Here is a 12,957-nt window from a genome sequence, read left to right on the forward strand (position 1 = left end):
GCGGTAAATTTCTTTGAAAGATCCATGGGTTTTGTGTAAAAACTTACTGAAGTTAGTATAAAAGTTGCTATGGTAAAATATCTAGTTGTAATTACCACCGATTTATCATGGGGTCCCCACGTACCTAAAATCTGGAGGCAAGCTAATAAAAATTGGGAATCATTAGACACATTGTCGGCAGAATGAATATAAGGTCACTGTTTAAAAGTTGCAACCCTGCTCTCATGACATCCTGCTTAGAACATGCATAGTACATAGTAGTAGTTTTTAGGGGAGGCAACCGACAGCTAAGGTCATTTGCGTTATTAGGGATGAACAGGAAAGGATGAAGGGTGAAGAGAAACCCAGTGTCAGCATTAGCCTACTCTTAACGAAAGGCACCAAAAGGTACGCAGCTTAACATTGCATCTAGCAGCCGCAATGTTCAGTCAGAGTTCTCTCCACAGAGCACACACTCCCAGGATAGGTAAACCATTCTAAATCTATGGCTTTTGACTTTTCATATTAGTCTTCCTCCCAGAATAACCTCATAACCTTTGTTTTGTTTATTTCGATTCTTATCCCACACCTATCACACTGATTTTCTAATACACTCAGCAAAGATTGTAAACAATTTGCTGATTGGCTAAGTAAATCTTGATCATCCACAAATCAAATTATATGGATTTCATGCCCACTTTCACTCCTACCTCCAACCTTTCCCATGTCTCCCTTACCATTACTTCCACACAATCTTCTCCTGTCCTCTATTTGAAATTCAATTAATCTACCCAACTTACTATATTGTATACTTTATCAAAATCCATGAAACAAACAAATACATCTTAGTTTTACTGTATGTTCCTCCCCATTAGTTGCCTCATTACTGCAATGCCATCACATCTACCTCCCCCCTTCCTAACACCGAGCTAATCATCCCATAAGATCTCTTTTTCCTTCCTTTCCATCCTCTTATTGATGATCCTGAGAAGCACTAATGCTACATGCAAAATCAAACTTATTGTTCTTTAGTCATCAAACATGCTGCCTTTCCCTTTTTTGGGATGCGGACTAACACTGATTAGAGGTCTTCCAGCCAAATTCCTCCCTTATAAATGCTAAAAATTAGCCCATAAAAACTCTTCTTTCAACATTTTCCTAAACCTTCTAGTAATTCCAATGGAATGACATTTATACCTACAGCCCTGATTGAATTACAGTTCACTTACTGCACTTTCTATCTTGCAATCAAATATGCCTAGACTTAAGCTATTCCCATCTACGCCATATTCTCTTTCTATGTCTAAACTTTCAGGCAAAATATTATCACCACATAGATCTCCTGTGTATTTTTTCCATATCTCTATAATCTTCCTTGGCTCAATCAACAACTTTTCTGCTGGATCTCTAATAGACTTTTCACAGACTTTTCCTTCTTACTTCCTGATAGATCAGTCACCTTCCTGTAGAGTGCACCTATTTCATCCTTCCATAATAAAATCTCTGCGTCCTTACAATACAGCCTCCATCATACTTCTTTATGCTATATTATACTTCTTAACCTTGACATTTTCCGGGCTTAGTTTATTATTCAACTCTTGGTACATTCTTCATCCTACTTCTGTAGTTAAATTCATCTATTTCCTTCTCAAATACATCTTTTCAACCACATCATTAGCAACCCAGTTGAGAGGAGAATATTAAAAAAGTGGGGGTCATGAATCAGGTAACTATTTTAGCGTTAGAATACATAAAAAGTAGCACCATGCATCAGGATATTTAGCATTTTTGTGGAACATACATGCGTACATGCGTTTTCTTTTTGGGAATTTTTTGGAGAGTATAAAAAAATATTTGTTGCAATTTCACTGTAGGTTGGGTAGCCTTTTTGTAACTGTATTTGTTATTATGAGGAAATCAATTACAATCATTTCTAGGTGACATATGTCACCTAGAAACTAAGACAACATTACAAGCACCAGCTGAAGAAACTTCAACAAACCACTTCAGTTATTGTAACTTCTGATATGGTAAGTGAAAGATAGGAATTGTCTTTGCCACACAAAACTTAATTCATCCAATCAGACACAATGTTTTTCATGGAGAAAGAAACTTTTACTTGAATGAAATAGCTTAACTTATATGTAATAGCATATTCTGTTAAGTTTTGATTGGGATTTAATTTAATTTGAACCCAAATTGGTAAAAAAAAGATTAGGATACTAAAATATTATTGAATTTAGCTCACAGCATTGAACCAACTTGTCCCCTCAGTCATACTGGGTTTAGGAAAAAGCTTACAAGATGAGGACCACATCATAAAAGTAATTCATCTACTTTAATTAAGTATTTGGTTAGTTTAAAATGCATTTTTCAAAATTCTCTATTACCAACAAAGCTATACAATAAACAATGGGTAACAGTGAGTGGCCAATGAGGCCAGAAATTGAGTTACAACAAGTCTCCGCGCGGCAAGCTCCATCTACCACAAACACTCGAACATTGCTCCTGACAACGTTACATTTATTAACTATACATGTATATACAACTGCCTGCGAACAAACAATACCATTTACAACTAAGCATCAGTGATTAGTGATTCCAAGGTGAAAGCATCATTCAAAGTTGGACAAAAACCTATAAAAATATCTTGACAGATTTTCTCTTGTTTCAAAAAAGCTCCTTTATGTCTCCAGTACTTTTGACACAAATGCACATGAAGCCATATTGTTGCCACAATTGGTGAAAAGTCACCAGAATCTTTCATAACCTTCTGCTCATAATGTGACAATTATAATGTTAGACTGGTTGCCCAGGTATGAGAAAAATTTAGAGGCATTAATGGATGGCTTTGAAAGAAAAAATAATTATTTGTGTGGGGATTTTGATCCATAATTAATTGACTAAATGCACATGGGATATACTCAGAATTTTTTCAAACTCCTACTGTCTCCTGAAAATGTAATACCAGATTAGATGTTAAATATACCAATTAATTGACTTAACAGCACCAATTTACAGGTCCCATGCTAAATTGCAACCATTAATGACAGCAGTTTTAGTTTCTAGTCAAATTTTAAAACCAGTTAAGCATAAAATACATTTACACTTCATAATAGTCTGTACTGGCAGGCTCATTGCATGAGTCAATGGACAAAGGATCATTAAACAAATGCTTTCAGCGATAGCAGTATCTCCGAAATGAAGAGACTTTTAGATATGACCAATTTCCCTAAGTCAGTTTTATCAAAACCCCTCATTTGTAATATACTCCAGACAAAAAAAATCAATATGCATATTTTTAAGTTAATAGAAGTTTTGCAAAATATTTTCCATGTTTAGTAAATTTGACACATTCTTGTCGTGCATCTCTCAATTTGAAAAAAATCTTACATCCTGTGCATAGGAAATTACTTCATTTTCCCAAATTTTATTGACACTTTATTTCAAGATATCACTATTGCACCTTGAATGATGGAAAGAAAATTTCAAATAACAATGATTAATTTAGAGGAAATTAAAATATATTCCATACTCCAAACTACAAACATAGCTGTGTGCATGGTACCACAATGAAAAACCCTAAGTTGTCAATTCCTCAATGCACAAACATTAATGCATGCAAGCCTTTTTTTATTATTTTGTCAAAATGTTTGTACAGTAAAGTAAAAAACCGACAAAATATTATCAACTCAACAATCATTTGTAAATCCATGGACAAGTTTTACACCATATTTAGAGGAAAAGGATGCAGGTGAAAAATCTAGAGCAAAATAACATAACTGTAGGAAATGTTAACATATGTAGTTACTTAGTAGAGTTAACTGCTGACGCAGCAAAATCTGCAACTTTTGAAGTTTAAAAATAATTCAGCAATAACTCTGCTAAATTAAGTGTCATGCCATAGCTTTTTCAACATGTCAGAAGGTATGCACACCTTTTGTGTTAACCACCCTTGGCACCATGCACATGGCTATGATTATGCAGCACCATTATATGTACAGTAATTCATTACACTATCTTGTTCCTAAAAGTTTCTTAGAAACTAAAAGTGTAAGAGAATAACTTGGTAGATAAACAGCTAAATAACTTGATCTAGGGATCCAGGACAATATCCCAGTCAAGATGAGTAATTTTTAAACAAATAAATTCTCATATTTTGAATCTATAAAAATTTTTCTGATGTTCTTTTTAATATTCCCAACGTTTTCCCAGCATTCATTACCCAACTAAATATCTCTAACTTTTCCAGAGGCGTAATTACACTTCAAGAAGTCTGACTTAAGTATTATCATGGAACAGAATGCTATGCAGAACTAAATCATACTCCATGCTTACTGTGCGGCATAAATATAGATATAATTTGCTAAAATATGAGGAGGTTTATGTTCCCTACACTGAGAAATACTGGAAAAGAAGTAAGAAAATCAATTAAAATGACTACAAAATAAAGCTGACTGTGAGCACATTAAAGCTTAAAACAAATTGGTTAATGAAAGAATAAATTCAAAGATTGAAAAAAATTGGCTTTATCACAGTAAGTCAACAAATAGTAAGGGTCAAAAATCTGGTATCTTAAGGAAAAAGAGCATTGATTTTAATCAATTGGAACTTTTTCAAAAATATCACTGAAAAATTCATTTTAATATTAGCAAAAAAATGCATTCTGATTAAGGGTTTTGATCTCAACTGCAGCAAAAAAATTGGGAATATTTATTATTTTCCCACCTACCTTGGCGCAAATGCATTAAAGACAAGATCAGATAAGCAAAGGATTTAATTTCTCTTTCCACTGCGTAAAATTAGTAGATTCCAAAAACTCATAATGGTGTTACCTTGCAAGACCTTTGGAACTGGAGAACCATTCGTCAGTTGACTAACTTTCATGGAGCTATCGTCTACCTGTGATGCTTCAGACTGTTTGAATTAAGAACAAAAAATTCATATAAGACACACAATGCAATTCGTTCACTTCATTGCAACAGATGAAACTAATTTCTGCTTCATCTTAGAAAACTTAGACATTTTAGAATCCTGATTACCTTGATCTCCATCAAACTCGGATCATTACTCTTTGAGGAAGGAGCTTCTTCAGTTTCTTTCATCAAACTTTCCTAAAGGAGAAATAAATTAGAATTAATACAAAAGGGCTCTCTGAATTTTTCCCCAGTATTCAATGTCCTTAGTGATTCATCATAACCAGAGCTCAATAAGTCCAGCATTACTAGGAGGATATTTTCTGATTACTACATTTCTAGAGCCTAAACTTGGGTTTGAAATCTTTCACTGGCCAGATAAGTGTTCTTAAAAGTATTAATAGGTCAAGATCTTAACATTCTCAATCAGAAAACATTTACATATTGTGAATTAACCAAATATTAATTTCTGTTAAGTTTTCATGCCTTTCTTTTCAAGTTAGCAAAACATTAAATTTATTCATAATTTTAAGCACCATATTAATAGCAACCTCTAACTTCGGAAGATCTCTTACATCCAAAATCTCATTTGAATTTTTTACATAAGGATTCCTAAATGAGAGAGGTTGAAAGTTCAGAGGTGATCTTGACTGAAATTGACATGCATTCCATTCAACAAATTTATGTAAAATTATTTTCCCTGAACAGAACTTATAGGTTAGATCATGCATACTTTGGGCAATGTTACTCAAAACCATTTAGATCCATAACGAGTTTTTCTCCCTTTCATGCTTATTCCTTTGCCCTCAGAAATTATATTCATTACAAAGATTTTATAGCTATAGTCCATCCACCTTTGAAATGAAAGCTCTAAAGTGGTACTAAAAATTTTGTGTCCATGCTGGTTATTAGTGGCAGAGCTTTCCTTCAAATTCATGAAGAACTTTTATCTTTGATTGAATGTTTTTGCAGCAGTTTATGCTTTCTTTATATAATCTAGAATTTCCTGCTGCCTGCATTTTTATTAGACAACATATCATTCTTCCTATTTAAGATGAAATGCTGGGTCTTTTGAGCATATACTCAATTAGAGTAGGAAATAAAAAAAAAATATATATATATATATATATATATAGTGAGAAGAATAATTACACTAAACTTGGTTAATGCCATTAAAATTATACTTTTCTGTTAAAAGATATACTAATACCTGTAACTGGATTCTCACCTTCCCATCTTCATAACCATAGGTTTTTAAAATATGGTAGGCATTTCTTAATTTATCTTTCAAGGCTTCTATTTCTTCCTCTAAGGGAATGACTAGTGACCGAAGAACTTCTGCATCCTCCTGAGCCTAAAAATAGTAATAAATACAAAACCTTACTTAAGTGCAATTATTGAAGTTTCAAGGCACCATTTTTTATTTTGTCTTCCGAATCTCAAATTGTAAATGTACATTGCTACAACTTGAATATTCTCTTAACTTCCTGTATGGTGCCTCAACTATTCTCTCCATCAGAAATTTCTCGACATCATTGCAGGGATCTTTTGACCAAATTTCCTTGGCTGTATTAGTTTCTCGCCTAATTTCATTACTTCGCTCTCCACAAATTCTTCTCATTTCTATCTTAATGTTCCTCCATCTCCTTTTATCCATCCTCTTAATCATCTTTCCCATGACTTCTTGATTCTCTTATTCTTTAAAATTCCTATCACTTCCCTTTCTACACCATTCTTAAGATCTACCCACATTTCCTCTATCATTTTAATTCCCTTATTCTCACTTGGATGTCTGTTAAGTTTTTCTAGGTACTCCTTTGTTTTTACTCCTGTTAAAACTTCAAGATTCCACTATGATACTATACTACTACCCCCCCCCACTCCTTTTTAATTTTAATGTCATGCAAACTTAAGTATGCATTGACACCCTAAAAGCTATGTGAGTTGATGAGAGGTGTTCCTAAATGTATGTCTTTGATGGCGTTTGAACCAGGTGTTAGTTATTATCAAACCCTATCTCCTGCAGATTTTATTTCTTCCTTCCAGTGACTACTTGTCAGCATATACAAATGGATTACCACTAGATTGACAAGACCTTTTTATCCCTACAAATATAATGCTATCACTAACCTATTCTATATTCACTAATCTTCTCCCCAGTTTCCTATTCAGTACTACGGCCACTCCATGTTGACTCTCTTCCATTCACTATAAATTACTGTGTAACTATCAATCCAGTAATTTGTATATTTCTCCATCTCATATTAACCTATTTTATCAATGCTTCCTGTCTCCATTTTTCTGCTGATGTTTCAGCTTTCCTGTCCTCCTCATCATCCTAACATTCCATGCACCTATCCTCAACTTTAGTCCTCTTCTGGAACCTCTTTCCCACTGCCCTCAGCTTGTTTGTGCCAGGATTTCATGTGTTGATGACCATGAAAGCCTTGCCTCCTCCTATGCTGGGCATGACATGCAGTCCTGCCGGCTGACACTCATTCCCATAGCTGCCAGTTTTTATTTTCTCTTTGTGCCTATCCATATTTATCATGAAAATGAAAATTGATGTGGTTTCAATTTGCCTTCCTCAATAGTGTTTATAATATTACACAACCATTAAAATGGCCCTCCCATTGGTGTAAGATGCATTTGCAGCCACTTCCCTGATGAATAGCAGCTGCAGAACTACATTTTGTCTAGCTCTTACCCTTTAACCTACCTGGCATGGGTGACCCTACCAGAGGCAATCATTATTACCCCTGCCAAGTGCAGCTCTCAGGGTCATCTAAACATAAACCCTGTCACCACACTGTAGTTCTGGTCCGTGAGGAGGGAAAACATCAATATGCTTTTAAATCTTAACTATAGCCAACATTGATATTTATACTTAAAAATTTTCTTTAGAATTTAATCAGCAAATAAAATATGAAGCTACATAAAAACATTGACAATTCCACACAGTCCTCAGCTTATATATTATGAACGTCAAAAATCAAAAACAAACCCAGTAAAATACTGAAAAAAATGTGAGACAATTATTCACTAACTAATCAGGGTATTTTCCCAGCTGACATGAAGTTCCAAGCTCCACAATTTGTATAAATACAAGGATGCTCAGTAATTTAATATTCTCTGATCCCAGGTATTTCCTAGACAATTCCTTAAAAATAATATAGTCATTTTTAATAGATTTCAAACTGTTTTGATGCATTCATTCGGCATGCTACAAATCAAAGCAAGAAGATTAGTTGTGTATGAGGTAGGTAATCTTGATTTGGATAACACCACATGAGGATTGCCTACGAAAAACTATGAAAATTGCTTGTTCACATGATACATGGTTTTTCTGACTTTTTCTACTTCAGTTTTCAAAAATTGAAGGAACACTGGTGACTATGAAATACATGATAATGGCCAACCTTTAGTAAAACCGATTGGGATATTTGCTCAAAAGATGAGGGAATCTGAAATTATATTCTATACATAAAAATTTAGTAATGAAAAAGAGTCAATATTTGGAGAAATATTGGGAGGCATTATGGGATTTAGGATATTAGGGATGAGGATATGTGAAGAGATCCTTCAAATATTTGCCTACTGAGTTTTTCATCCATAAATTTCCCAACCAATACACATCCATTTCACTATGCAACAATAATAGATATAATACAAGGTCTCATGCAGAAATTGACTTTAGTTAAGGTATTTTAGGAATAAAAGATCAAAAAGTTTCCAATTAAGAGCCTATACAAATCAGGGACATCAAACAATCGGCCCTAGGCATGAAAAACGTAAATGTAATTGCAACTGCTAACTGTTAAACTGTATTAAGTTTCAGCAAAGGATACTAACATTTTAATGATTTCACCAATGGAATTAAACATGCGACCAAGGGCTAAAGTTAACACCACAAAAATACCTTCAGCAGGAGAATGTAAGTTCTCCTGTTCAACCCCTCTTGCTATTGCCTCTTTGCTCTTGGGACATCATCTATTTAATACCATATTTGTCAAAACATATGTATATAATTATTAAGATAAGCTGTTTTATACCACACGAAGTGGTTGTGAAAAAGTGATTAAAATGAGTTTCTTCACACCACTATTATCATGGATAAAAAATTGGATATTTTTTCTCCCCAATAGTCTTTATATTCATATTTATTGCAAACGCTGCTATACCTCAAGCAGAGCCAAAACACCAAAAACATCTCACAAAAATTCAGAAAATTCTTTAAACCATGCAATAAATATCCACATTCAATAATTAAATTGATGAAAACCAATTAATTTACTTATAGAGTAAAATTTACACTAATATTTAAATTATGGTCTCTTGTTGGACACGTACATATTTCTTTACCTTCCTCATGCCTTCCTCCAAGTTCTCCTCTGATGAAGTCAGAGAGGATTGAACTGCGCTTGATTCTCCAATATTTGGATGAGCATGCCCAGAGGTGAGAGGAATAGCGGAAGCAGTGGAAGGGGAAGTGATCTGTGTGGGATTTGTAGAAGAAGATAGCCCAGGTCCGAGGCTCCCAACTTTCCGAGCAAATGATTTTGTATAAGCAGTAATGCTGGGAGCTAGCGCTGCAACGGCACCACCAAGTTGAAGCCGTGGACCTTGATCACCTGAAGGGCGATGTGAATCGCTAAGTTCATTGATTTTCTGCAACCTACGAATCTCATCTTGAAATTTTTTTTGGGATATTGAGGCTTCCTCAACAGCTTCTACACAAAAGGAAAATAATTTCAATATTAATCAGCAGTCGGGTGCTTACTGCACACATCGTCAAGCAATTGAGATACTTAACAAAGAGGTGAAATTTGATTAGTGAATATTACCTTGCATCAATTTCTCCAAAGATGCAACTTCTTCTTCCCTTTTGCGTTTTTCTTGAGCGATTTCATTTCCGAGTCGTAACTTGGCTAATAATAACTCACTTCTAGTTTCATTTAATTCGTCCTGCAATTGATTAGTAAGCTCTTGGAAACGAGCGCGTTCCTGAGTTTCACGCACCAGCTCTTCTACGAAGGAAACTCTTATTTAGCCAAATGTTTGGTGAAACAGCTAGTTAACTAAACAAGACCAAGTAGTGTGCTGCTATACCTACCTTCTTTCTTCATGTATAATTCTTTGAGTCTCGCTCTCTGAATTCCAAATTCTTCCTGTGCTTGTTGCATCTCCGCCTGCAACTTCTTAATCGTTTCCATGTCGTTCGCTGTCGAGTCCAACCCTGCATTCCAAATTTACGTGATAAACAAGTACACTTCACATATTTTAGTTGAAGTTAACACATCTCACATGATGCTATGTAAACCCATCAAACAATAACACACACATATATATATATATCACAATAGAAAAACCAAGATACACGTATTCTTCATAATGCTTTGTTAAATTGAACTCCTAAGAGTTAATCGGAAAAAAAAACTCCCTACCATCACTAGGAATCTCATTCTGTGGACTTTCGCCATCATTTTCAGATCCTATATTTTCCATTACTGCCGCTAAGCATTTATTTTTCAATTAGAAGACAGTAAACTCCAGGTGACATGTACACTTGTTTTCAAGTCTTCATCATCGTGCGTTCTGAGAAGTCATTTGTTTTACTCTCGACCAAAATTATATGTGCTATTGTGTGATTTAAGTTTCGCGATTGATGCAAATTTAACCAATTTCGTTAAAAGTTGTGATTTCGTTAACAAGACATACAGATTTTTCCGGATTTGGGGAATCATATGGACTAACGTTTATTTCATTATTTCCATTAGTGCTCTGGGTGTACTTTCGCCTATAAAATATATGTTTCAGCTTTTCCTGAAATCACATTCCTGAGAAAGGTGATTTCCCTGAAATAATATTTCATCATTTTCTCAGCAACAACCCCGAATTCCAATTTATTCCCGTGATTCCGGCTTCACCATCGCGAATTCACATGTTTTTACATATTGAGAATTATGGGATAGTCTTGCGCTGTGTGGCCCTCGGCGGTTAGTTGGCAAGCGACTTCTGTTGTTAGCCTTAAAACATCTCGATTTTCTTTACGGAGAAAATCTTGAAGCATTTCACCCAACGAAACCTTCAAATTATTTCGCTTCTGCCCTGCCTGTTATTAGACCGGTAACCATTTCTTCTTCGTGAGAACACCATACTGCCTATTTCGTTCTCAAGGTGTTTCCCGGCTAAAGCTCATAAGGGGAAGCATAGCAATGGCGTACAAAAGTCCCAACGGCATTCAGCACGGGCTGGGTATGTATATAATCAGATGATAGTATTTTTCTAGTCGAAATAATATTATCACTTCGCCGTGCTCTTTCGATGAATAACGACTTTTTTGAATTAAGTTTATTTGTTTGCTTCAGTAATGTCATATTTCAACTATGAACTTCATATTGATTTTATTTACGGTTTCATTACTTGGTTTTGGTATTCCACTGTCGGAATTATATATCAATGCTTTTGGATGTTTCTTTCATTTTTATTTATTAAAGAGGAAACGTTAACTTCGAATGGCCTTTATCTGCAAGCACAGTTACCTTGAGGTATTTTTGAACTTTTTGTATTAAACGAGTATTATTGCATTTAATTCGAATCCTATTCTGATAGTATCGTTCAGCCTTCAAATTCTTGAAATAAAGGAGCCTTTGAAAAGAGAAAAAGTTAGAATGGTGGATTTAATGATGAACTTGCGCCGAAACTTATGCAAATGAACATTTTATTTGTGTTTTGGTCATAAGCTTTTGTCTGATTATTATTTTCAAAATAATCCCTTATTCCAGTAGGAACGTAGCGTTTTTCATATTGTTAACAGAGAATTCACAAGATTCAAAACACATTCGTCCATGGGTAATGGACAGAACCAGCAGTTTTAATTATTCTCTGCTTGTATATGTATCCTTGGCATTTTCTGTTGCACGAAAAAACCTGTTTTTATGCAAGAAATAGTCACCTCAAAGGTCAGTGGCGGGGAAACTTATAACGTAACTATAAAACCAGCCGTGGAAGAGACAATATACATGTAATTCAGCAGTCTTATGCTGTATCTATGTGAGGTTCTCGTCATTCTCCTTAACTTTTTTAATAAGTGACCGTTGAATGTGATAAGTAAACCCACTGTAAATAACTTTTTTAATTGAACTTAAGAGGCTACAATTAATTAATGGTAGTACAGTGTGGATGAAGTTTTGAGTGATCGTCTGTTTTTAATGGAAGGGTGTGTATTAGTATTTACGTGTATTCTTCTCAATTTTATATGGGTTTGACTGCTGTATTTCATCGAAGTGTGTTTTCATGTTTTGCATATAACGGCTTTTGTTCAAATTTTATTTTCTGAATATCTTTATGGCTATGTTGCATGTCACATGCCTGACCGATAGAACATAATAATAAATAAATAAATAATAATATGGGGAATTCCCTAAAGTATGTAAATTTAAACTTCATGGTTCTTACCCTCGGTTTGTTATATATTTTAGTGAGTTAGGAAAGAATTTATAAATCTTTTATTTTGTCAATATGAATTACCTTATCCTCCGATTTTTGGCGTGGATTAAAAAATATTTTTCGAATTGCCAGTTAAAGGTTTGCTCTAACCTTAATACCTAGTGTTACACGTTCGAAATTTCAGGGGCCCCTATCTCAGAGTTTGTATTTGTAAACTCTCTGATTAGTCATGTAGTGTTTTTTCACGAAACTAACGTTCCCACATGTCCATAGCATAACAGGTGCGAGTGTGTGCACAAGGGTTATATTTTTAAGAATTGGATTATTTACCTATCGGGTTCATTAAAGACTAATGAAGCGATAATACACAATAAATTTGATGGTTTATGTTCCCTACCGTTAAAAATTTTTTTGTACAAATCAAAATGTATTATGAAATGAGGAATAATCTATATTTGGTTGAAGTGGAGGTGATCAAAGGCCAGAAGTATACCTGTGCCTCAGAATGCTCACTGCATCCAAATTGAGGAAAGCGAAATGTATTAAAAATTTCATGGACCTAGGAAATATGTGGCTCCTGGCAGAAGGTAGTGTGAGTTATAATGTGCGGACC

General features: G+C 34.5%; 2 protein-coding genes across 4 annotated transcripts in view; one reads left to right on the forward strand and one right to left on the reverse strand.

Annotated features, from left to right (window-relative positions):
• LOC139689503 (rab GTPase-binding effector protein 2-like) overlaps positions 1 to 10,475 on the reverse strand; it is a 34,190-nt gene extending 23,715 nt beyond the window's left edge. The window contains exons 1-7 of one of the 3 annotated variants that reach the window (XM_071586660.1): positions 10,340 to 10,475; positions 10,009 to 10,131; positions 9,740 to 9,922; positions 9,258 to 9,625; positions 6,106 to 6,249; positions 5,022 to 5,093; positions 4,815 to 4,896 (exon numbers count right to left, since the gene is read on the reverse strand). In XM_071586660.1, coding sequence (XP_071442761.1) covers positions 4,815 to 4,896; positions 5,022 to 5,093; positions 6,106 to 6,249; positions 9,258 to 9,625; positions 9,740 to 9,922; positions 10,009 to 10,131; positions 10,340 to 10,400 — 1,033 coding nt within the window. In that variant the 5' untranslated portion in view covers positions 10,401 to 10,475. Of the gene's footprint in view, positions 1 to 4,814; positions 4,897 to 5,021; positions 5,094 to 6,105; positions 6,250 to 9,245; positions 9,626 to 9,739; positions 9,923 to 10,008; positions 10,132 to 10,339 lie in introns of all 3 variants that reach the window. The other 2 variants (XM_071586661.1, XM_071586659.1) reach the window with 2 other exon arrangements.
• A 399-nt stretch (positions 10,476 to 10,874) lies between these two features.
• The window catches only part of LOC139689469 (double-stranded RNA-specific editase 1-like), a 30,289-nt gene continuing 28,206 nt past the window's right edge, over positions 10,875 to 12,957 (forward strand). The window contains exon 1 of the mRNA XM_071586606.1: positions 10,875 to 11,150. Coding sequence (XP_071442707.1) covers positions 11,111 to 11,150 — 40 coding nt within the window. The 5' untranslated portion in view covers positions 10,875 to 11,110. The remainder of the gene's footprint in view (positions 11,151 to 12,957) is intronic.

This window comes from Hetaerina americana, unplaced genomic scaffold (genome assembly GCF_022747635.1).
Source record: "Hetaerina americana unplaced genomic scaffold, ioHetAmer1.1.p SCAF_24, whole genome shotgun sequence".
NCBI classification, from domain to species: domain Eukaryota; kingdom Metazoa; phylum Arthropoda; class Insecta; order Odonata; family Calopterygidae; genus Hetaerina; species Hetaerina americana.